At 32.9% G+C, this 27694-nt stretch overlaps 1 protein-coding gene across 9 annotated transcripts in view; it reads right to left on the minus strand.

Moving 5' to 3' along the window:
- The window catches only part of ROBO2 (roundabout guidance receptor 2), a 648114-nt gene that overhangs the window by 116716 nt on the left and 503704 nt on the right, over nucleotides 1–27694 (minus strand). For 6 of the 9 annotated variants that reach the window (XM_077118710.1, XM_077118709.1, XM_077118712.1 and 3 more), the window contains exons 7-9: nucleotides 25655–25666; nucleotides 7285–7409; nucleotides 4129–4300 (exon numbers count right to left, since the gene is read on the minus strand). In XM_077118710.1, coding sequence (XP_076974825.1) covers nucleotides 4129–4300; nucleotides 7285–7409; nucleotides 25655–25666 — 309 coding nt within the window. The remainder of the gene's footprint in view (nucleotides 1–4128; nucleotides 4301–7284; nucleotides 7410–25654; nucleotides 25667–27694) is intronic. The other 3 variants (XM_077118711.1, XM_077118714.1, XM_077118717.1) reach the window with 1 other exon arrangement.

Raw genomic sequence — 27694 nt, forward strand, 5'->3', positions numbered from 1 at the left:
ACTACTCAAAATTGAAATACACGACTAAGCTCCTTCAGTGGTGAGATCATGCTATTATATAAATAGGTGGCAGAATTATGGAGTCAATTGGAGGCAACTTTTCATCTAGATCTCATTAAAAGACTACCTCACAATGACACTGACATGACCAGGTCCAAAAAAAGTCTTTCTTAAGAGAAAGTTCTATAAGCTTCAGCTTAGAGTTCTGCTAATTGTCCAAGATATGATTTTTATCACATAAACTGGATATAAAAAAAGGATGTTAGATTTTTATATTATTGTTATGCAACTGTGTTAAAAAATAGTGTTTCTCCTAAACATTACTCTTTAAGCATGAAAAGGCATTTTCTCAAGATGGTCATTCTGCATTAGAAGACGCACAATCATAAAAATTATTTTGCTCATTGCTCTAATCTCCTTTGTCCACTAGCTTTTATAAATGCCAACTTATATGATTACCTATTTTCTAATTTCTGTGCATCATCTTTTCTATCAGAGATAACAATTTTGGAGTGGGAAAAACATAAAAATTAAGCAGCCCTTTTAGAATCTACCACTAGAAAACCAACCAATTTTAATTTCAATATGCAAGTTATGATACAGGCCCTTGCATCCCAGACACAATGGGTTTTCAATCAACCTAAACCCACTACATCAAGATAAATATTAAAAAAATACTTGCATGCAGGTATATATCAATTCATATAGAAAATCATTTAATATTTTTAAAACTTTAAAAAATCCAAGAAAAGCAATAAATTCTTCTTTGTTTATTCTTCTTGATCAAGTTTGTTATTATAAAATAAAATCATCTTAAGCAAATGTGTAAACATAATATAATAATTATGACACATTCACCAATATTTGTACCAAAGAAATTCAAATCAACAATTTCATGGAATTTATTTTTTATATGGTTCAGGAAAAGGAAGACCAGTTTGCAAAGACAATGAATAATTTTTCAATTCAGTAATAATACAAACCCAAATTACCTGTGTAGAAACTATTTATCAAAATCTAAATAATTAACTTTGCTTCAAATGAAGCACATAGAGAATTCAATAATTTCTTATAAGTCTGTCCTTTATTTCCATATCCCTGAAATCATTAGATACAGTCAAAGGGCATCTAATTAGTTTTTTCTTTGCTTTTTTTTTACTGCCCTAATGAGTAGCTCATCATCTCTTAAATGAATTAGATCAATAAAGTAATTGAAAATCTCCCGTCCAGAAGGAATTTTCAGTTTCAAGGATGCTATGGGTTAAAGACGACCACAAGTTTCCATAACACTAAGGTCAAAGGTTAAATGAACATTTCGGATTTTCAGTGACCTTGACAACTCCATGTTTTCCTCTAACCATACATTATAAATTCTCAAACCACTCATATTAGATCATGGTGTGACATTTATTGTCAATATAAAATAAAAATGCATTTCTTCTCTCTAGTCCTTTAAGATTCTACTAGCTATACTCAAAGAACTCACTCCAATTTTCTAATTTTCTGAGAGAAATAGATAGGGCATAAGAAAAGAAAAAAATGAAGAACAGTGCCAATGTATTAATGAGAAGGACTTTGAAAGGAATATTTTGAGACTCAAGTATATTGAAGCATCTTAACTCAATCTATAATCAGTACAATTTTCACTCACACAGCTCCTTTCATCACTATTGGCAATCTCATCTTATAGGAACACTTGAGTTAAAAATATTTCCAGGAAAGAAGACTAAGTGCAAAAATGTAATAATAGAAACATTGCTATACATGGCATAATTAATCATTTGTTTCTCTGAATATGAAATATGTTATCCTTCTTCAATAGCCTCTGAATTTCCCTGGATCATAACCAAAAAATATGTTCAAAATGAAAATGAAAGCTCACATATTACTAAATCATCAACTACTTTATGAAATCTGAAGTTATAAAAAGAAGATGAAGTCTTTAGCCAGAGTGGCAAGTTAATGTTTAGAAACAGGCTTATTTATATTTATATATATTATATATGTATATGTGGATGTGGATTTTGAGACCCTGAAAGATCCATTTACTGTCAAAATCAATAATTTCTATACCCTCCACTCAATGTTGGCTGCAAAAAGATCTTGACTTTGTGATTGCTTACTTAATCAAAAATCAGTGTAGGAATTAATATACAGGCCAGCTGAATCAAAAAGTCCAGAACCATCTTAGTCATCAGAAGATTTCAATGTGCTAGTTATTCTTTTAACTTTGATCTCAGGAATAAAGTTAGAATAGCTATGGTTTACTGAGATTATAATAGCATAAATTCTTATATTTTTAACAGGGAGAAAAGCCTTTACATTCTGGATGGGACAAGAGAAGTGCCTATTTTGTATGCAAAAGGCAGTACATATATTTCAAACTCTCAAGGCATTACTGCTTCATCAATTAATACCAGGTGACTGATAAACTTTCATTAATATTTACCAGATGTTAGGGGCAAATAGGAAAACTAAGTGGAAATAAGTGGATACTATGACTTCTGGAAATTTCTGTGGCTGGTCATAAATCCTACATATCACTTAACCAGAGAAGTATGGTGCTCTAGACACATGTTACTGTTTTCTCTCCTTTACTGAACTAATACAGCTGTACTGCACCATAACAAGGACATTAGCTGTTAAGACAAAAAGTTTCCTTTGCATTGCATCAGATATAACTTGTTTCAGGAACCATATCAGTCATATTACTGACTCTTCTAATTCACCAATTTTGTGTTTGAAACATATGGTTTGACTTTTCAAGGCAATTTAATTACTAGGAAACATTTTAAATTCTGTCTTCTGTAAAATACTATAAGCAGTTAAATTATAATAGAGATCTTAATTGTTACATTTGGAAAATTTTATATTAATACGGAAGAAAAAAAGGCATTGGTCAGAATATCTTATTTTCCAAGTTTATGCCTCTGGGTATTTTTGCTGATAGAAGAAAACATGATAACGTAAAAAAGATTAATAATTATCTTTTATTTTTAAAAGAAATGCATAGATATAAAGGATCAAAGATTCCTCCAATCTTAAGGAAAAATTTCTCATCACTGTCACCCTTGAACCCGATTTCTCCTTTCAGCTCCATAGCAGTAAATATCTGCAGCATTAGCACATGAAGCCATTAACAACTCTGTTCGCAAATCCAATGTGTGTCTGCTCTATTTACTTCTATTCCTGACGTGGCACTGCATCAGACAATACTATACGTAGATATTTTTAAATTCTGCTCTTCTATGAATTTTAAATGACCTTTTAATCTACATGTAAATTCGAATTGTATTAAAGGTCATCAGATTGACACCAGGAGAGAAGGAAGGGATACAAAGAGGTCACAGACAAAGTTTTAATAGATTGGAAGTCAACATTAGGAAAAAAATAAAAATTTTAAAACTCACAAGTATTGGAGAACAAGAAAGAGATTTTTATTTAAGACATCAACTAGGGATTAAATTTACGCCTAGAGGTTCTGGAAACATGCACAACCCCCTCTCCATCAAATGTGACAAATAAGTTTTTGGGGAAAAAGAAATCAAATCATATAGAGCCCTACATCTTTTTCAACACTCATTTTCAATGTAGGTGTCTTGGTTAAGAATTGGAGCATATATGTATAAATGAAGAAATTAATTTTAGAATTCATCAGTATTTTGGTACTTTAGTGAATTTAACTTAGTGAATGTCTAATTAAAGAGTCACAGGAATGTCATAATGGGATTAGCTAACCAAAACTTATCTCTGTTTTCACTAATAACATTCAAGGTGAAATTTCCTAGTTTTCCAATAAAGTGAAATTATGAACATCTACTAGAAGCAACCATACCAACATAAGCAGAACAAAAATATAAAGTTTATAATTCTATAAACTGTGATTGCGACAGTTCTTGAAAAATCTCAATTATTTCAATATCACCATATTTTAAGAATAAAACAAAATAGATTATCTTTGAGGATCTTCTCTGGGAATACAAATGATATTAAATCAGGGAGAATTTGGAATGATTCAAAAGATAAGCATTAATCTAAATGATTTAAAAATCAGAAAATTCACTATGGCAAATGCACATCCTGCAGTAAAATAACTACTTTCACAAGAAAACTCTAACAGCATCGCACCATCAGTAACCTCCAGTTGGGCTTTTGCTAAAATGCTTCCCGCCACGGTGAGGGCCTGGCAGATGTAGAAGCCAGCGTCCGATCTCTGGATGTTGCTAATTGTGAGGTCTCCAGTGGGTGACACCGAGCATCTACTGTTGGGCTGCTGTGGTTGGTTGGGGAAAAGAAGGTTCTGTGAAAACAAACACAATATCATCAATATTCCTTTCCCACTCAGCAGGGAATACAGGTTAATGGTACTTATTACAATCATGGGAGTGCAGGTGGGAGAAGAAAAAAAAACATAGTTTCTTTTTTTTTTAATGTGTTACTGAAGTGATTAAAACAGTGAGTTTTTCCAACTTTTTCCAAGTTATGGAGAAATAATGAACCCCAAGTCATGCCCCAGTAGAAGGAAAAATCAGCTGCATTTTCTCAAATCTGGATCTCTTTCTTAACCATTTACTCTCTCCCTGACTTTCAGTCATTTATTTCCTCATCTGTAAAATGGGCAAAGAATGCATACCTAACTCAACTCAGAGATGTTGTGAGGATCAGGACTACAAATGAACCACATATATGCATTTTAAACTGCAGAGTATTGAAGAATGCAAAAAATTATTTCTCCTGATCATTTAAAATACTTGATGGATTCAAGTGAAATTCTCCTCAACGTGTTCAAAATTGTGTGACTGAGACTGAAACTAAGAGTTGAATTTACTTGGCTGCAAAGTTCTGGTAGGCTAACAGCTTCAAAAGAAGCTATGAACAAATACTACAGTCTAAGCAAGATTTAAGCAAATCACTGAAAATAAAAATAGGATGTAAAATATTTTTGAAAATGTGTATGTTGACAGAATTTTGTAATATTACTTTCTTTAAAAAAAACTTTGGTTTATTATCTCATATGAAATACATACAGTCTAATTACAAATCTTTAAAAGTTCTTATATGGAAGCAGAAATATTAACTTGGATGACCTATGTTGCTTTACTGCTGTTCAATTAAGAACAGAACATTTGGGTATAATAAATTATATTGAGGTATGTTTCTAAGTCGGATTATAAATAAGGACTTATCAATTTTTATGTTGTATTTACTTACAAAAAAGGACATTATAACCCTCTGGGATCTGTTTCTCAATATAGTAATTAATTTTCCAGGTTTGTAATTAAACAGTTTCAATACGTTAAAATCAGGAGGTAATAACATTCAATTAAAGGCACAAGACACATTTTCACCTTAAAATGTTTTTACCCTTGAAGTAATACCAATGGAAGAGGATAAAATAGGGTATTAACACTTTTCAATTACACTAAATGACTTTAATCCTGCAAATGACGTCCTACTTTAATTAGAAGCTCTTCTCTTTATTGCTACATGATGGATGTCCACTTTATTAGATTCAAGTGTTACACTATAAGCCCACTTTACATAAACATTACCATGTTATTAAACCCCTTCTAAAAGAAATGATGTTTGTTAGCATGTCAAGAATATAATTTCAGAATGCTATTGCTCATTTATAAAATTTGTATTACTAGATACAGCTAGACATTTTCATACATATGAACTATAATTTGAGAACAAGCTAATTCTCCTGTGGAATCCAAATAAATTCCTGAAATAAACCATCTAAAATAGAAGGGTCTAAATTTTAAAGCCACTTGAAAATGATACAATAATTCAAAGGGTACACTTTCCTACAATTAGCCATTAGAATACTAATTTACATAGCACTAATACATCAGAAGGGCTTAATTCTCTCTGGGATCCCTTCCTCTACGATGTAATATCAGCCCACCATCTAAATGATTTGTTGACATGGAAAATGGCCTATGATTGAGGTTAACTCATCATCTGTATTCCCTTGCTTGTGTGACACAGGCAAAAGAAAATGGATTACAAGCACAAACCAGGAGCTCTACAGAAATCCTCTTGCTTTGAAGTGCCTGGGTATCCTATTAGTGCTAATTGGCATTATCAGCACATATTGAGGAATATGGACCATTAAATCCAGGCCCTGGACTCTTTCTACTGATGGATTGTCGTAGATCGTGGTAAAAACTGGATACTGAAGACAGTAAGACCAATTTATTTTTCCTAATATCCCAATTCCTGATCTGAGAATTTACAATTTGATTAAACATTTCTCTTTTGTTCTCATTCTCTGTCTTCCATCTTCTCTTCCCACCTACTTTTTCTGAAGGAAGGGAGATATATGAGGAACAGAAAATAAAATTGACCTAAGATTATAATCAAATCAAACTATCTAGAGGCAAATTTTGTGTAACTCCTAAGATTCTCTAGAGTGACATACTACTTTGTCAAATGCCAAAAAATGAATAAATTAAGCACTATGTTTCAAAATCTTTGAACACAATGTAGCATATTTAAACATCATATGCATTTTGAGCCAGAGGACTAATACATATTTTATGCAATATCTTGTAATTAACTTCCAGGTATTTTAGCAAAAGTGATTCATGCATAGTAAAGTTGTAGCTATATAATAATAAAATATCTTATGATAATGTTACACTCAAAACAGTGTAAATTTGCAATAATCAAATGTGCTTTACATTACTTTGTTGTATTTATCATAGTAACATAATAACATCTTGTTTGATCTTCATAGTGTATAAAGCACTTTTACATATAAAATTTAACTTAACGCGCTTTATTAATAAATGGCAGCATGCTTAAATTAGTGATGAAAACATTTATTCATACTGTCTGTCTATGAAAGGGGACTGAAATTAGGTTTCTAGGTCAATTAAAGATAGATATTTTTTAATGCTTTCTGTGTGCCAGGTACTGTTCAGAGCACCTTATAAGTACTAGCTCATTTAATCATTTCAATGTAGCTCACTGCAAAAATACCTTTCTGTGCAGTTTTTAAATAGCTACAGAGGCTTTAGTTTTGGCCTTTTAAAGGGGATTTAGTTATACTGCTTTGGTTCTTTTCTACATAAAATACAGACTTTTAGAAAATTAACACTAGCACATAAAGAATGTTATACTAGAACAAGCAACTCCCATTGCTTTAGAATGCATCCGTCTCATTTACAGAAATAAATTCAACATTGCTAACAAGGGAGGCTGGGAAAGCTCTGAGAACACCAGAGACAGGCAAAGTTCAGCGATTTCAAAAAGGCATTCAAGCCTCACACTCACCTGGCTGCCTTCTTTCTGCCAAAAGACAGCTGGTTGTGGGTTTCCTTTAGTTTCACAGGGAAATGTCACTGTCCGACCTTGAGCAACAATCTGATCTCTTGGCCTAACCACAAACTGTGGAGGAGCTATAATTAAAAGAAGAGAAAGTGTGTAAATACAAACTATTGGCGAAGGAACAGGTATCGAAGAGAAAATCTAGTTGGTTCTAGGTGGATTGCTCAGTGCCTGGTAGAGCTTACAGTTTTGATTCATTTTTTGCACTTTCCTAAACACAGAGGGGAAGGGGAAAGGAGCACCCTATCAAATGTGAGAAAAGAAGTAAACTTACTACTAGAACACTTTTTTCTGTAGTGCATTAAAATCCTAGGGTCCATATCCTTACATAAGTAAATAGTTTTTTTAAAAATATTTTTAAGAAAAAATATTTTTAAATTTAATTCTGTTTTTGAGTAAAGATAAAAAAGTATCACTCCTTTGTGTAATTATCTCTTTTCCCTTTATTGACAAACACTGCATGTTCTTATGATATTTCCAAGACATTGTGCTAGGCACAGGGATACTGGGAGGCATAATATATGATTCTTCTTCTCAAATTGCTTATAAGATATTGAAGATATTGAAGAATTGAAGAGTTTGGAATTAAATGTAAAAATAACTAACAGTATAAGGAAATATATGAAAATGGCTGATTCAATTTAATTAATTTAATTTGCATTGATTTTTAAATAAGCATTAATCTGGCAATTATTATGTTCCTCTACCGGGCACTAAAGACGCAGGAAGGAAAAGCACCTAGTCTAAAGACATCAAGGAGCTCTTGATCTCATACAGAAACTTGAAAACTTGACAAAAACAACAACAAAACTAACCCAACAATTATCAATGAGTCTGATAAAGGAAATAATAAAGGTAATCTCAGGGCATAGCACAGGCACACTTAATTTATAGCACATAAAATAAGTACAATAAGACTCCCTTTGTGTTGTGGTGAAGATAATGAAACCTAGAAGCAACTAACTGCCAGAGGCATGGAAAAAAATGGGGGTAAAAATCCTAAGAAAGTTCAGATTTGAATAGGGTCCTAATGATAAAAAGAGGGAAGAAAGGCAAAGATATGTGACCAATAGACAGCATATCTGGAATTTTTCATGAAAACATCTTGTTTCTCACACCAAAACCCACCTCCATTGAAGAGAGAGCTTTAGGTTTTTTTCAATGACTTTTCTAATTTAATTATCTCTTTCCTCTCTTTCCACTTTAATTCTTTTTTTTTTTTTTTTTTTGGCTTATGTTGGAAAACTGACAAAGTAAAAAAAAAAAATCAAATCAACTCTAACTTTTAGAACCTTGCATACCTGGCAATAAAAATATGCAAACAATAAAGGACTCTAACAATAAATTGAATAGATTGAAACATTAGTGGTCAATGAGAGGGATTGAAATATTAGTTGTCAATGAGAGGGAGGGGTAAGGGGCATGGTATGCATGAGTTTTTTCTTTTTTATTTCTTTTGCTGGAGAGATGCAAATGTTCAAAAAAATGATCATGGTGATGAATACACAACTATGTGATGATATTATGAGCAACTGTTTATATGTCAAGAATGTTTGTTAGGGATTGACAAAAAAAATTAAAAAAAATAAAAACACAGAAAAAAATCTAACAATAAGTATAGTAAAGGCCTTCACCCAGAATTTTTTCAGCCTTCCAGGAGTATATTAATACAGGTCCACGGATGGAGTAAATGTTTACTCACACTCAAGCAAACAATACTCAACCTTTACTAGAATCCCAGCATAGAAAAAGAAGCAGTTCTTATTTTTTTTTCTTTTCAAAAAAATAAGATCATGGAGATTTGTAGTGACTTATTTTGGTGTTTTATTATGCCGCTTCCTAATTCAACGCATAACCCAGGGAAAGAAGGGATAAATCTACTAAGTGAAATTTTTTTCTACAACTATAGATAACAGGAGACTCATTCTAACAGTCTGGGGAACCAGATTTATGGGTCTATTTGAACCGAATGTGGTTTATGTTGCCTTGCATTTTCTGGAGATTACTTGCTTCTTACAATCTTCTTGTTATTTGTACACAATTCCACTGAATCAGCAGATACATTGATCTTTTTCATGCTTTCTAATAGGAATGATAGTTTAAATCAGTGTTACAAAATTACTTCTGAGAAACAGCAACAACAAACTCTTAAAACAATGCAGTGTTCATTTCCAGTAGAGAGATTTGAAACTGATTTGTACCAAAAAAGATTTTTAAGACTGTTCTCTATTATCTGGAAATATATATATGTTAAGAAAAATTGAAGAGCTAATGTATAATACTTTACTTCTTTGTAATCAGAGGAAAGAAAAAGAAAATTTATAGTGCCTATACAGACACTAGCTAAGGGAGAAATGTTGAGTAATTTAGTTTGCATCTCACTGTCAAAGTCAATTTAGTAAAAATATTTGTGTAACATTCTTTAATAAAAGTAACATATTCAGCTTATTGGTAATTCTGTACTACTCTGAAACAGAAAGAATTTAAATTGTCTCACATAACTAGTTAGTATAGAGCCCCATGTACTCTATAAAGTCCTTTTTATATCAATTTAAAATGTAGTAACTTCAAATACGCATTATTTAAATCATCAAATGAAACATCAATAAAGCAATAAAAGCATATTTTGCAGTTTTAAGCATATTTTTCTTAGTCTCTGTCTGGATCTATCATCATCTGTCCATCTACCTATCTATCTGATCTTTCAGCAGAATTACCACCTGCCCTTTAACATAACTACAAACTTCCTTGATCTTCATTTTTCTTACTTTTGAAAACTTTTTTGCTGGTGCTGATGATTTTGTAAATTATTTTGTAATCCATGTCCTACATTTTGAGCACAGTTGCTAAAAAAGTAATCCCCCAAATAAGACCTAGCTAATGGCTTCATCTCTATCCATCCACTTTTCTAAAAGGTGATTCATTCATTTATCCACTCAAAATGTAATGAGTACAAAAAAAATGTAACGAGTACCTACTATATATTAGACACCATGCTGTCCAGGGAATGCAAGGCCAAATAAAAAATTGTTCTTGCTCTTAAGGAGCTTACATCCTTGTAAGGCAGAGAATTACATGTAAATAAATAAGTAAACAACAAATAAATAAATAAATAACCAAATGAATGAATGAATAAATACAAATATAGCAGAGTGTTATTTGTGTAATAACAGAAAAATACAGAGAGCATTGGGGGATAAAGAGTGGAAGAGCATCAAATTGGACCAAATGATGAGGAAAGAAGAGAAAAGATGAGGGGGTGGCTATTCTTTTTTATTTCAATAATACAATTTTATTGAGATATATTCACACACCATATAGTCCATCCAAAGTATAATGGCTCACAGTATCATCATATAGTTATACATTCAATGCCACATTCAATTTTAGGACATTTTCATTAATCAAAAAAATCTATTCTTGAGCTGTGTTTTGAAGCATACATAACAGTTCACAAGATGAACAGAAACTTGGGACAAAAAAGAGCAGCACACAAGTTAAGATCTGTGGAACCGATTGTGTTGGGAGAGTTTACATGATTTTGAGAATATAAGGCATCTAGAGTGCAGAGGTGACATAACTACAGCCAGAAAATTTATACTAAAGAAGCTTAAATTTGCTGGGAGAGCCATGGAGAGCTGTTTAAATTCTTTTATGAAAGAGCTATATAATCAGATTTGTGTTTCAGAAAGAATGCTCTGGAAGTGATGCAGATAATGATTAGAGAAAGTGCAAATGCAAGGCTGGAGAAACCTTAGCAAGTTCGAGTAGAAAATCCAATGGAGAATTGTTATTTTTGGTAGGACCTTAAAAGGCAATTTCATCAGAACCCCTAAAGGACAAATAAATTCTACTAGGTAATATTACCACTGATGATGCAATCCAAAAATGACCAAGAAATCATAGTTTCTCAAGCCTTAACTCATACTTTTTTTTTTTAGAGACCACTAACAAAAAGCTACCAGGCTTTGTGTTTATCATTCTAAGAAAGTGTCTGGAAGACATCCTTTCAAGTGATGTTTATTTATAGTGCACTTTTTCCCCAAGTTATTATAAATACCCTGGATTTATAATGTACCAAAAAGCTTATTGTCATCAATGCTTAAGCCATACTGATTTCCTTTGAACTAGGATAACTACATCAGTTTTAAAACTTTTTTAAAAAAGGAAATAAAAAGGTTGCGGAATTGAGCTAGCAAAAGATTTAAAGAGTGGTCATGTCTCTAAAAATGGACATCCTTTCCTATTGCCACCTGAAGTTGGGCCACCTAAACAAATTGCATCAATCATTCCTCCTTCTGTAGACTCTCTTTTTCTGCCCAAGATCTATATTGCAATCTTCTGTGAAAGGATATTAGATGAAGAATTTATTTTGGGAGGTTTTAAAATGAAGAACTACATCAATAATTCTTCTGATAACACTTGGCAGTCTCAATATTTCTGCCAGGTGGCAGTGAAAATGGTTTGAGAAGAGAATTCTAGGCTGATGGCACCGATGGGAGGAAGCAGGTAGAGGTGGCATTTTATCAGCCCAGTACAATGGCACAAAGTGTGCTATACAGAAAATGGATTTCTAGGATGACTCTCATTAAATATATATAAAAAAGATTAGATCCTCAAGATGACAATTCAAAACACGCATTTAAACTCAATGTGAATTAAAAAGATGGAATTATAAACTCCAGAAGAATATATTAGTTATACAAATGGCAGTTCTTTATATATTTCTAAAACAGAAGACTATAAAATACATATTTATATCCTCTTTAAAACCCAAAAGCATTAGACAAATCATTTGCAACTGTGATGTAATAACCTACTTGCTTAATCTGTCAAGTGAGTATACCTTATTGCTCAGCTATTACAAGAAATGAGCTAAAGTAAACAGTGGCACAACGCAGTGTTCAATCGACACGTGAAAGTTAAAAACAATAGCTCTATAAGAAGAGTATGTTGTGAGAGGAGTTGACCCAAATATGAAAAGGTCAATTAAGATTAGAGGCCGGGGATGGTTCTCTTTTGAAATTGTGTTTTAAGAGTTTAAATACAATCCACAGTAAATCAAGTATGATTTCTTCTAAATTATGCTTTGATACCGCATTCAGCCCAAGCTGGCTTCAATCAAAGTCTTGCTACTGCTCTGTTATGCTAATGCCCACCGGTGAGAGGGAGTGGGCGATATGGAAATCAGATGGTTGAACATGAGTAGGAAGCATTGCCATGCATGAGGTGGGCTTTGAGATGCAGGGATGGGAGACCCTAAAGGTTAATTACATCATGTTCAGAGTTGTTTTTACAGAAAATATGACTTTTTATGGCAGGTATTAACATTGAGATAGTCATGCAGCACTTACATACATTAATATGTTACATGGAGTGGATACAGGGGCACTCAGCTGCTGGCTTGCTTTGGGTATAATTTTATGCTTGAGTGGATGAACTTTTTATTCTGTAATAATAAACTTTGCATCTGAAACTCAAGTTGAAAATATTTGTTTTTGCTTCTTAGCATTTTTTGCTTGCTAAATTCTAAAGATAGTCCATAAGCATATTTAGTAAGCATTCTCCTCCCCCATTTGCTTGCACTAATGATCTGTTAAGTCACAAATGGTTTAATACAATAACAACAATAATGAACATCAATTGAGTGCTTATTAAGTGCTGAGGTCTGTGCTAAACCATTCACAGGTAATATTCAATGCTATATTCATTTAAGTTCTGCCATTATTATGAAAAGACCCATATATACATCATTAAAGGCTCATAGGTTGTTTAATTTTAAAGAGATATTTGAGTTTAGATTTCTGCTTTAGTTGATGCTGTTGTTAAACTTCTGCTAGATTAATTTGATTCACTTCAAACCATTATCTGACTAACTGAGAAACTGTGGTGCCCAGTACAATCAGAATGTTAGGATTTACGTATGATTTCCAATATGGCAGAATATTTTAAAATCATTACATAGTTTTTTCCTAAATTGCTTTTCATTATTAAAGTAACATAAAACTTATAATCTTGCTCTTTCTATACTACATATGATATAACTTTTTAAAATGTACCTTTGCCAAGGTATATTTTATCTTTATTCAGAAACCTACAGTGCTTTTTCACTACTCTTCATTGCAATGCTTGCAGATTATCCCCCTCAGCTTGGCATTTTGGCCTCCATCAGATGGTCCAAGATGATACCTCCCTGACATTTGTCTCCAAAATAGCTCCAGCATTTCAGCAGACCAGTCTGTTTTCAATAACTCACATAATACTTACTTGCTTTTGTAGTTAACTGTGATCTTGCTATCTATTATCTTTTGATCCACCTTGTCCACAATGATTAACCTGAACACACACTGATCTTGTACTTTTCTTACATCCTTTCAACTTAAAGGTACTTGCCCTGGCTTGTTTTTTTTTTTTTTTTCTCTCTATTCTTTTGTTTTTTTTTTTTTTTTCTTCCTGTGGGTGTGTCCTGATTCCTTGATTCAATTTTAAGCTCTTGCTAGTATGGGATGCTGCCTATATTATGCATTGAGATGGTGTCTTTATTTGACCTAGAAATGCCCCATACCAATAGTGGGCATGGAATGAATGCTTTAAAATAGGAAGCAAAACAACAAGAAAAAAGGAATTCTTGATTTAAAGCAAAACAACGCTTTTTTTTTTCCCAACTCAACATATATGAAAGTTATTACATATTCCCATCAGTGACAGTGACTCACTATTTTAGTAATTCAAAGGGGGAGATGTAAAGGAAAATATGAAATACTTCATTTGAAAAAAAATTCTCCAATTGATTCTGATAGGTACCTCTGTAGAGAGTAGTCCCTTGTCCAAACTGAAAAAGAATGACCCAAAGACTACAAATGAGGAGCCACCAGTCCAGCAGTGACAAAAATAATATAGGCAAATGTAGGCACTGTGTAATAATCAATCTTAGAAATTCCTGTACAAAATTAGTTAATAGCCTTAAATCTACCAATAAGAAACAGATGGTGAGAAGTCGGTTCATTAAATTGCAATACAGACCAGGAATAAGAGATGAATGTTTACTCAGATTATAATCAGAATGGGTTGGAAGCTAATTGATAAATGATTATTCCTTCAGCTTATTTAATTCTATTTAATACTTCACTTGATTTCAAAAGAGTTTCTGTTAATAATATTAGAATGCACAATGTCATAAAAATATTTGATTTGAAGCTTATTAACACAAAATTCATCTCAGAGGAAGCAATGCACTTATACCAGAATGTAATTTAAGGGTATAAGATTTAAAGTAATTTTATGTAATAGCATGTTATTCATTTGTCACTATTTTAATGGAATACAAATGATCAAATTGCTAAATTAACAACTTCCTAAATAACTGTTTTCTTACTAAGTCCATGGCTATAACTTTTCTACAAGAAGTGACATGTTTTCTTTTCTACCAGTACTTTATTCCTAGAAAATAATAAAATTCTCAAGCCATGGTAAAATCTCAATATCTATTCCTTTTAGTTTAAGAATAATTAAATATATATTTGCTTCTTTAATGGAAAATAAATAGTATTAAATGGTTTATTCCTTTCATAAATAGTTCATGTGGAAAAAAACAAAGGGAACGGTCAAAGAGAACAAAATGACTGTAATGCATCACAGTCCTTAGGTTCTGCTTTTGTTTAGACTTGGTGCCCTGCTCTCCACCTTTGAGAGATCTCACATATGGAACCTGCACTTCAGTTCCTGTCTGAATCTAGACATGTTGCAGCTAACGCAGCTATTACTTTACATTTTCCAACCCCTCTTTTGGACATTATCACTTGTGGAAGACTAATCTTAAAAGGTAAATGTAATACATAAAATTTGCTAAAATAACTCAGGATTATTCACAATCTGATGAATAAAGTAGGCAATGGTGTTAGCTACATTTACTTTATACTGTGGCTACAAGATAATAAGAGTGGACTTCTGAATTGGCATGTAGCGCAACTTTGAAAACAATTGCAAAGAGGGTCAAATGTCCTGAATTCGTAAGTTTGGCAAGTGCACACAGACACACACACAATGCGTGTATTGTGAGATAATCGTTAAAACAGTTTCCTTTAATTTACAGTCACACTTAATATGCTCCTTCCTGAAAGGGAACAGTGTAAATATTGAAATAAAATTCATGATTATCTAGCATGAAAGAATGTCTTTAAAATGTGTGACTTCATTTGGTTCAACATATCTTGCATTTTAAATCTCATAGGCAAGGATTTTAAAAAAAAGTGTTATAACAAACAGCCATAGAATATACCTATTGTGTAGTTGGGTAAGGTCCTTCAAAAGTTTTGACAACACATTACTGGAAAACACCAGTGATAAATTTGTGTAGAAATGAATTCAGATGTTGGGCAGCACTTTACTTCATAATTAAATTACTTTTAGAAAACATTTTCTGGTTCTTATTTACTTGTCTGAGGGTACCAACATCTCTGTTCTCTGGATTTCTACCAGATAAAATGCACGCAAAAACAATCAAGACTGATTTAGCATGATTATTGTAATGTAGTATGTACCAAGCACAATACTGTGACTTGACTCAGTCTGCCTCAAACAGCTGGGGTAAGCATTACAAGAGACAGAGATGTGTGTGTGTGTGTGTGTGTGTGTGTGTGTGTGTGTGTGTGTGTGTGTGTATGAGAGCAAGAAAGAGAGAGAAATTGAGATGTGTGCGTGTGTGTATGTGTGTGTGAGACAGAGAGAGAGAGAGAGAGAGAAAGATTGATTTGATTTGTCATTTGTTCCTTTGGGTGGGAGGTTGCTCTTCACAGAAGGAAAGCACGTGCATTATATGAGAGCTATGAGTTTACCAGGCTGCGTGATGCACTATTACTGTCACACAACTTCTTTGCCTCTTTTGGCATCCAGGTCAGCCTGCTGTTTTTGTCTCCTTGTTAAATTGAGTGATTATGTTGGTGGAACCATGAATTTTTCCATAAAAATATTGTTCACTGGCTTTAGCAAGTCCAACTGAATTCTATGATGGTATTAAATATTAATTTAAATATTTATAAGTATTATGGTTTGTTAATAATGTAACTCATTTGGTTATGTCTGCAGATAAACGTTGTTGTATTTCAGATTACTTAATTAAATTTCATTTCAATCACTCAAGTACAGGACAATGTACAACCATAAGAAATCGTCCTGAGACTCAGCATGCAAATTTTATAGAACTTTTGAATGATAAAAATGTTATAAATTGAGGGCTGCCTAAATTCAACAGATAGAAAATCCATCAAAATTCGAACAAGTTCTGAATTTCTGAATCATATTTTCCCATATTATTCTGACTTTACCAATAGGTAGCTTTCCTTTTCTACTTGTCTTCCTGACTAACTGGGAATAAAATAGCTTCCTTTGTTTTTTATCTTGAGAGGACTGTAATTTGAAAGGAAAATACTATTAACTTAAGCAAATTAATTATGGAAAAAGGTAATATTCCCATTATTCTTAAAGAACTTTTTTCATTTTTTTCCACCCCTAGGACAATACAGTGAAAATGATTTCAACGTCCTAAATTGGGAAAACTAGACTTCTTATATCTGGGGTAGAAGAGGGTCTATGCATGGTGGTGAGGCAAGGAAAGCTATAGCTGAAAATTGGCTCTTCAAGTAAATGGTGAGACAAGACATCCATTTCCACTCACTTAACCTGTCAACTTGCCAGAACTGTCATGTCAGCACTCCAGTTAAACCACCAAGGCTGATCACATCCCATTATCTCATTTTTTAGAAAAAGATTGCATGAAGATGCCAATCAGAAAAAAAAAAAGGAAAAAAAGAAAAAACTTGCAACCAAAGAACAAATGTACTGATGCTGCAGGGTTGCTTAGTAAACAGAATTTTAATATGCAACTGCAATGTTTCTTAATAACATTAATTACACGCTTAGTAAGGCACCATCCTAACTCATTAGTGCCTTCTTTTTGTTGTATTTTATCTCCTACTAGCAGAATAGGGAATATGTGATTGGCCTCTTACCATTAATGTTTGCTTAATCTCTTTATAGCACTATTTAAAGCTGCTTGCATAAACAGTTTCCAGGCAAGTATTACCTATGTATGCATATGTGTGTATCAATTAACTGCACCGACATTTGGCGAGGCCTTACCACATGTAAATGTTATGTTAGACCAAGAAGGTAGTGGAAAGATAAATGCAACAATGTATTCACTGACAAAGAGCTAATAATTTTTGGGGGCAGATGAAAATAATCTCCAGTAGATTTGGGAAGCAATATCTGCCAACAGAGCGATTTTTAAAGGTATTCAAATAGATTTTAACTCAAAACTTAATTTAATTTGGTAGTTTTTAAATTTTAATTTAATTTGATACGTTTAAATTAGTAGTATAGCAATTACAAATGTCATGCATATCATATTTATTTGCAATATATATCATAATATAGTTTTTACTACACACATATATATATCTTTCTGCCATAAATTACTAAAAGTTTTTTTAATGAAAATTTTGACTTTCCTAAAAGGAGTGGCTGAAATTCCACTTTTTTAAGTGATCTTTTGTTTTTTCCAATAATCAGTGAAATCTTTTGTACTAGTTTATGATACTGTATTTGGGGTCAGAATATCTACATTATTCTGATTCTTGATATTTATATTACTTTAATTTTAAGTATTAAATTATAACATTCACTATTTGTCTATTTTATTCATATTTGTATAGACTCCAAAATTAATGGGTATTTAAACTTTTTGAGGTTTAGGTAAAGATAATGGAGTAAAGGCCTGTTGCTCCACATTCCCCTACTGAATTACAATTCCCCTACTAAAAGGTGGAAGAACTCCCCCAGCCCAAGATCACAAATTATGAACTTGTGCCAAAAATTGTCCAGTCCAGAGGAAAATGAGGGAAGCATGCTGAACACCAACAGAATTAACCTCGAACCTCTATCAAGGACCAATACTGATATCACAAAAATAGTGTCAATATTGTGAAAGTCCGCTTATGACACTTTGATGGGAATATGGAAACTAAATGTCACAGATGGGCATTGGGAAATATGGGACATTATTTTGTATAAAACCAGCTAAAATTAAGAAGGCTGTGGAGGAGGTACTGAAGGAAAGCTAGAACCAAGCCTCCAGTGGTTGGCAGATTGCTAACATGGCCCCCGTGACCTCCGCTTCCTGGAATTACTCCAATAACTATGTTATTTACCCAGCAAAAGGGACTTTGCAAATGTAATTAAGGCTCCTAATCAGTTGATCTAATGGAGATTAATCAGAGCGGCCTACACAGATCAAGAGTCTTTTAAAAACGAGACTTCTCTCTAGCTGGTAGTGGGAGAAGGATGTAAGTGAGACACAAAGCACATGAAGAATTTCACAGGCCACTGCTGGCTTAGAAGATGGAGGGAATCATGAGCAAAAGTTGGAGAACAGTCCCTAGATGTGAGTGACCCCCAGCCAAGAGGAAATGGGGACGTCAGCCCTATAACTGCCAACAACCGGACCGAACTTTGAAGTATATTCGACCCAGTGAACACTCTGAGCTTGGTTTTGTGAGAACCCAGCAGAGAACGCAGCAGAGTACACCTGAATTTCAGACTCACAGAACTATGAGCCAAAAGTTGGCTGTGGTTTTAAGTCATTTGTGGTATCTGTTGTCACGATATTTGTGATATTGTTTTTTTTTGTAGCAGCAAGAAGCTAAAATACTTACAAACCAATCTCATTTAATGCACTCCATTATAGTGGCAGGAAACACTGCCTGAGATGAGACAGAAAGGGTGAAGGAGGCAGAAAAAGGCATTTCACATGGTAATACAGAGAGCTCATAACTTAAAGAGGTCTGCTGTGTGTCACTGGGACTGACCACTAAAATATTATGAAGAAAATAGTAGGTGTTTAATAAAATAGTCAAAGTAAATCCAAGTAGAGGTTATCGAGTGACCCTGGCACTACCCACCTTCCCTTCTCCAAACAGGCAAACTCTACCCTTCAGAAGTTACCTAGATAATTAATAAAATAGAGAATAAAATAGAATTTATGTAAAATAAAATAGAAAAGCAAAACCCAAATGCTGTGAGGTAACCAATTGCTCATTTAATAAGTTACAGAATAGGAACATAATAGTCGCAAGAATTACCCAAAGAAAAAATTAGGAATACTTTAAATAGTTCTATATAATCTGATAGGGCTTCTCTTCCTTAAAAAACAAAACAAAACAAAACTCATAAATGTGTGTAAGTGCTAAAACATAAGTGGAAATGAAGAATATGAGAATTCAGCAAATGAATGAATAAAGGAGAATATAAAATTTAAGAAATGAAAAATATTTGAGAAACAAGAATAAATAAACTTGTAACTGAAAAAAAGTTAGGGAGGTAGTGACTAGGCATTTAAAAATCATACAATGTGAAATAATGTGATGACACTAAAATGATTATGGTGAAGTTGATAAATATAGAATTGAGACAAAGGAAAGCCAACAAAACTGATGTATTTGAAAAAAAGAATGAAACAAAAAAAAAATACTCACAGATAAAAGAGAAGAAAACTCTCCTGAAATAAATTTAAATGTGAATCTGCAGAGTCAACGTTTTGACGTGTTAGGAATATTAGATACAGAAGGGTCAGCACCGAGATACAAGCCAGCAAAGTTATGGAGAAGGAATCCCATGGGTTTCAGGCAGTAAAAGGGCATCCCAGTCAAGAGGAAAAAATTCTGTAAGCCCCAGATTTCACTACAATACCAATCCACGCCAAGACAGTGGAACATTGTCATTAAGTTCTGAAAAAAACAAATTATGACTCAGTAACTGTATACCTAGCTTTCAACAAAAGGCAAAGGACAGACAATGTCAAGTACACAAGTCCTCTCCCAAAGAACCAAAGCAGTGGTTAAAATGCAAGCACAAGAAGTAACCTGTACTTGTTTTTCATGTTAAAAATTAGAGTTGGCTTAAGATATTTTAAATGTTTCAAATTATGGAAACTCTGTTGGACTATACCAAAACAAAACAGAATGCAGATTTTTTCATCTACCATTTAATCAAAGCATATGGAGCAATGAAAAATGTGATGCTTAGTAATAATTAAATGGGACACTGCATAAAGTATCTAATTAGTGCCAGGTGCAGGAAACATTAAGCGCTTGCAGGAGGGAAATGATCACCTCAGGTCATGGGGTAATAGCGTGTCCAAAGAAGAACAGCTGTGGGGAATAAAAGCCCAGGACCCCTTCTTGACCACACTCAGAACACTTTTTGCAGAAAGTTGATCTTGACTTGAAAGGGTTCTTTTATAATCCCCATATGTTTTCTGATTAAAAAATAATATCTCCAACATTAAGTTAAATTATATATTGCATGATAAATTTTCCAGATTCTGGGTGGGGGGAAGTGTGTAAAACACATTAGCTACATTTTTAAAGTAATGTTTGCTTTATAACTTGCCTTGATCAAATTTTTCAATCAACCACTTTTTATTGAACTTCTTTGTGGTCTCCACGACTAAAATAATTCAGAGCATGCAATAAGCAAAACTCCACTTCTACTCATAAAAGACGGCTTTCTAAAATGAAGATATATTTTAATTGTTTAGATAGTTTAATAGATTGAAAAAATGTGCTACTGTTGATTTCTATTGAGAATAGTGTTTGCGTCTTTAAAATAATATATTAAAAAGTCATGAAATTTGCCTAATATTTCTCAATTAATATCATACATATATTTTTCAGTACTTGTAAACTCAAATGGGGTAAATTTTATTCCTCCATCAAAAAGAAACACACTTTTTGAGTCACCAAATCCTAAAATACTTGTACATTTCCATCAAGTTGTGTATGGTCAGCTTGTTTTTGATATCTTAGACAAGTTTCACCTGATACACTCAGCGTTTAGTTTCCATACTGGAGGCAATCAACATCTAGCATATGGTAAGCAAGATACAAACTGGAGCAGAGCTCCGCTTCAAGAGCAGGCAGCTGGTAGATTTGACAGTTCTTTTTCAAATTACTCATCATGTTTTGAGTTGCTGCTAGGAAAAAATGTGTTGCCCATCTCTAAAATAGATGTTCTTTTTTATTTTTAAGCTTGGGAAAAGCGTCCAGTAGAAAATAAGACAGATGGGTATAGGAAGCAATATATTTATTCCTATTTAGACCACTTTCTGCTGTCAGTTCACTAATCAGAAGAGTTTTCCAAATAAACAAATGAATATTTCAGAATTCATAGTTAACTATGTCCTAGGATGTACTTTTGCTTCTTATATAAAGAATGCTTTCAGAATAGTGAAACCAAAAACACAGGAATGGCTGGTGGATTTTTAATTATCAAAGTGGCATTTATCTAGATTCTATGGTAACCAGTGAAGTGGAAATTGGTTTAAAGTGCTATTTTTGAGATATTTGTGACATTGCAGATAAGTAAGTGACATGTGGAGACTCCTTTCCCTCATTGGTAAGGAGATAATTATGCTCTTTTGGTAATATTTCCAACACTGAGATTCTCTAGATCAAAAGGTGTTCCTAGAATCTCAAACATATATGCCTGATGGTTTTCAGTCAAATTGTGAATTGCATAGAGTTGCAAGTTCTTTTACTCTAATGCAACTGATAAGTCAATAACTTGGACAAAATATCCACTATAAGGACTTTTAATAATGTATAAATGGCGCTCCCCAGAGAAACAATACAGAAGTTTTATTGAACATACAATACAGTTTCTGAGACAATCAATTTTCCAAGATCTGCACTGACTTCTAATTTTCTTTCAAAAGCCTTAAACAGGGACACACTCCAGATTTTCGTTTAACTTTATATTCTTGGTATGTAATTCCTCACCTAATTTTTACTGGGATTTCAACTGGGTTTCTCCTGGTACTATTTTGAAACAGTTGTGAACTCCAGAAAAGCAATTTCCTTTAATCCTAGATCAATATTGCTGGGTTTGATGTTTTTTTATTAAATTGCATCCATGGAGATGTGACCCACTCAATTGTGGGTAGGACCTTTTGATTAGGTGGTTTCCACGGAGATCCGTCTCCGCACATTCAAGGTGGGTCACTTTCTGGAACCCTTTAAGAGGAAACCATTTTGGAAACAGCTTCAGAGCCAACACAGACAAGAGACCTTTGGAGATGCAGAAGAAAAATGCCCCCAGGGAAGCCTTTTGAAATGAGAAGCTGGGAGAGCAAGGGAGAATGAGCTAGCAGACATCACTATGTACGTTTCCAGCTGAGAGAGAACCCCCAACCATCACTGGCCCTTTCTTGAGTCAAGGTATCTTTCTCCAGATGCCAACTCATTTCTGGCATACAGCATTCTGGCACAAACCAATACACCCCCCTTTCTGTGTTTTCTTCAATATAGAATATTCTTTATACTAAGTTCCTTAAGAATTTCTAAGTTGAAAAACTTGATTTTTTAGCCCACTATCAAATATGAATGACAATGTGATTTTTCTGTTATGTGAATACCAAAATTCATTATTTTTCTTTACTTGAACCTTCTGATCCTACAATAAAAGTTCAGATGCCTATAATTTCTGAATAGAGTTGATGGAACAAGTTGATGCAAAGGAAAAATCAGGCCAATTTCCTTATTATCAGTCTCTTCTTTGGTGATCCAATAAAAGAATATCTAACTTTCAGTTTCTAAAATAACAGCAGTTGTCAAATTTAAAGTACAGTTCTTCATATTTCTGAGCATTGTCATAAGTCATTCAAGATAGATTCATGAGATGACAGACTTCCCCAGAATAAAGTACAATATGTCAAAAAGCTATTCTTTAGTTTCAGTCCAATGGGAATTTAAAAAATCATTTCAAACAAGAATAAAAAGTGGAAATAACTTTTGAAATGGTATATGTGTGACAGATACATCTCAAAAATCTGTGTAAATTACTTTCTAATCAATGTTTTTTCTTTGTTTATGTATTTTAAATATATTGTAAGTTCTTAATATATTTTTCTTGTTCTGGGAACTTGTGAGATAATATAAATCAAGTGGGCATGGTTTATCAGCTTAAAGTTTCTAAATATAAACTTTATATTTAATTTCCTGTTCATTTGAAAAGTCAAAATCTTATAATTATATTTGATGCCAATGCTACCAACCTATATTTCAAGATTCCTAATGGCATCCTTTCTATTAACAGGTGTTGTCATTCAATCATCTATTTGTTTCTCTATTTACCATAAAAAACACAATGTTTTTAATATTGTAAAATCACTTAATAAAGTTGATAAGCTTTTTATTGATTAGCCATAAAGAATTTCATAAAAGGGTCAAACTGTTATAAACCTTCTGTTGTATTATATATCCTTTCTAATTTAACAAAGAAAATGAATCAATTTCGGGACATGGAAAGCTAGTTCACAGGCTCTGAGACAAAGAGACATGGCAAAGTGAGCACAATTAGTTCTATCTTTGCCTTTCCTGTACCATCTCATTCTTTCCCATTCTCTTCCTAATCTGAGATGTTGTATCAAATCCACATAAAGTCATCGTTATTAAGGATCTTTGCAAATACAAGAAAATTAGGCTTACAGATTATAATGATACTGTGATGGTTTGCAGCTGTATGTACCCCCAGAAAAACATGTTCTTAAATTTAATCTATTTCTGTGAGCACACCTATTGTAAATTTAACCTTCTGATGAGGCTACTTGAGTTAAGGTGTGAACACCTCACTCAGGAAGGGTCTTAATGCTATTACTGATGTCCTTTCTAAATGCAATGAATACCGAGAGAAAGAGAGAAAGCCACAGAGGCAAGAAGCTGAAATCAGGGAAGCCTGGAAGAGAAGGAGATAACAGCACATGCTGCCCTCTGGCAGAGGAACCAAGGATTTCTGGCAGCTGGTCTTCCAGAAGAAAGCATCACCTTGATGATTCCTTGATATGGACATTTTCTCAGCCTCAGACTGTAAGCTAATACATTCCCACTATTTAAAGGCAACCCATTTTATGGTATCGCTTTCAGCCTAGGAAACTAAAATAACGAGTTTCAATTTATATCAATGGTGTAAATAATCTAACACCATCAATTGAAAATAGCATCATCAATTTAATAATTGTATTTCAAGAAAAATACAAACAACCTGCAGTTTACATTGAGATCAGTTGGAAGCCATTATAGTATTTCAGAAGTATTAAAATGTGAAATAATGTAGGGCTCAGAAACTAGGACTATAATCAATATTGGTATACAAAATGTTTTTCACATTATGATCAATCTTAAACTCAATTCATTCCCATATCAGCCTTATTAAGTCAGTATTTTTCTCTATATTCTATGAGTTAATGGAGGATCAGAGATATTAAGTAAATAATCAAGGGATGATGTGTAGAAATAGGCAGAAATTTAGACCAGAAAGCAATAGTTCTATAACACATTTGCTATCCATCTAAGAATGTACAATAAAATCTGTGAATGTTTCAACCAAAGGAAAAAAAATCATGAGTTTGGACAAATATTTATCAAATATAAACAATATCAAGCCAGTATATTAAGAAAGCTCTGGAAGCTAGATGTATAAGTTTTAAAGTAGTGTCATACTGAATAAGTTAGCAAAATGTCTCTTGGCATGTTAAAGAAGCAATTTACTGTATTCATTCATCCATTTATGCATTTATTTATAGTATAATTACCAAGTTTCTTTTAGTTAAATACATTTATAAGTGGGTTAAGCTAAACTTTAAAAGGAATGCAGAGAGGTTATTAAATAGGAAAATTTGAAAAAAAGTATTTTCCCATATTTTTTTTTACATAATTACAAATAAATTATCACTTACATTTCTGCAAGTGCTAGCTTTTAACTTACTTCAATTGTACAAATCCACATGAAAAATAAAGGCATGCAAATAAGAGCTAAGCAGCAGTCAAAAATATCCCTAAAAAGGTGACACATAGAGTAGTTTAAAATAAAAGAAGTGCAAAAAGTAATACAACTTCTTAATTTAGTTCATAAACTTTTTATTTCAACTATTACTGATTGGTAATAGTAAGCCAATCATTTTACAGATAGAAGAAAAAAGGTAGTATGGTATTTTTCTCCTATGACAAGTTAGCAGTTCGTAAAATTAATCATATTTCCTTTTACATGAATATTGTTATCTATTCATTGCTACATAGCCAAAGCCACCACAAATGGTTTATCAAAGTGAGGAAAAGATCAGGAGCAACTTTTTCAGCAGTCAGTCACTCAAGTAATATTTTAAGATGGGGAAATCAATATATTTCATTCTGTCAAATCCTGCTATGCATGAATTATGAAGCATTATACAAAGCCATGCTAAATGGATAGAAGGATGGCTACTTACCAACAGGGCGAGCTGTAGACATTACAATGGTGTGGTGAGAACATAATAAAGAAATTAAAAAAAAAAAGAAAGAAAAGAAAATTATCAGAATGCATGATGTGTAATGTTACATTTAAGTATGGACAGTAGAGTGATTTCTACTTTCACAAATTCAACTATGAAAAGGATATATGAGACTGACAAAACTGAAAGTTATAATCATAATTCCAAGAAAATAAGTAGTTTGCATTCTAGGACTGGCTACAAGTCACTTGAGAGAGATTTCAAGTAAAGTTTCATTATTTTAAGTAAAGTTTCATCATTACCACTTACTGTAGTTATTATTTCAGAGGTCTTTACAGAGGTAAATAGCTTTGTAGTACCCTGCAGTTAAAACCTATGAATATAACTATTCAAGTCACAGACTAGCAAATGTCACGTCAATAAAAGAAGGCCTCACTGTCTGATTTAAATAGCAATTGGATTTTCAGCATGGTTAGTCAGAACCATTACAAGGACTACAGAAAAGCCCCTGATGCTGCTTTTCAGCCAGTAATAAGTTAAGATCACATCACTTTTCATCTGTGGACAGGGTGGATGAAAATATAACAAATAGGTTGGACATCCTTAGAGATTTCAACTCAGTAGCTTCTTAACTACTCTTGAGCTTTTTCTTTTTTTTTTTGGCAAAGGGCAGAGGAGTAAAAGGAAACAATGATTGACAAGTTGATTCTGGTTCACACTGAGAATGGCTTTCAAACTGCTGCTTCAACAAATCACTATTTCTTTTATTATACCATAACTTTCAATCACTAAAATCAGTAGTAATAGGCTGCCCTTATTATTTAAGCACAGAAACAGTAAGAGACATGCTTAATAATACTTTTAAAAAAGAATAATGGCAAATAAATTTAGAGAGTAAACCATTAGATATAAAAGCAATGAACAAATATTATGAATTATATGGTCCCATTCTCCAAATAAAGAAAAAATAGATTCAGTGGCATTTGAACTCATGAAACCTTGTACTGAAAGATACAAATGTAATCGACAAGCAATTATTTTTGCCCACACCCCAGTGGACAAAGCACTAGTGCATACAGAATGTGACTTCTGAGTAGGTTTGTGTTGATGCTTGCTCTTTGGATGTGGTGACATATCTATAGCCACGGAAAACATATTAATAGCCATTCATTCACTCAGCAAATATATCACAGTACTAGCTTGAGCAGTTGCTAAACAATAGTTATAGTGCTGCCTCTATATGAGATTCTTGGCCTTAAAATATTATTCACAATTGAAAGGAGAAAATTAACACAAGTCAAAAGAGAAGAATAAAGCTATTATAGCAGAAGATGAAAATTCTAGCCTAGTGAAATTCTAATGTGTCATACAACATACATTATATTTACTATAGCAAGAGGAAAAGAGAAGAAATAAGGTGCTCAGTGTACAAAATTTACTTCATTATTCTAACTGATAAGATTTCTCTCTTAATTTTGCCAATGTCCAATAGAAGAACTTTGTCTTTCATCTTTAGATGCATGTATTTCAGACGCCATATCAAGCAATTTCAAATATAATGTTTCCTTTAGAAATAATAAGGCATTTTGATTCTATTTCATTAAAGAGAGAAAAAGAAGAAACAATGGTGAAAGAAATGAAACAAATTTTTCTTTCAATTTAGCCTGTGAAAATTCCAAAACATTAAGGCTTAATTGCCCTAGAATCATCATGGTTTTTCCAACAAAGTCTTTATTTACACAAAGCCAATTTAAGCAATAGAAAAATGGGAGTGGGGCTCATGCTTAAAAATATGCATTGTATTATTGAACTAATTTTGAAGTCATTTTTAAAAGTTCTATCAGAATATGAATTGTTTGATTAGAATGTAAAGTACAGGAAGTTTTTTGTTGGCTAGCATTATTTCAAATTTTACATTTGTGAAGGCAACAAAAGGTAGATGCTTCTTGTAAAGCTTCATGTAATAATTCTATTTTCATCAAGTTTCTGATACGGAAAACAACTGAATAGAGCCCTGTTTTAGATTTTGCCTATAAA

Source organism: Tamandua tetradactyla, chromosome 10, assembly GCF_023851605.1.
Source record: "Tamandua tetradactyla isolate mTamTet1 chromosome 10, mTamTet1.pri, whole genome shotgun sequence".
Lineage (NCBI taxonomy): Eukaryota > Metazoa > Chordata > Mammalia > Pilosa > Myrmecophagidae > Tamandua > Tamandua tetradactyla.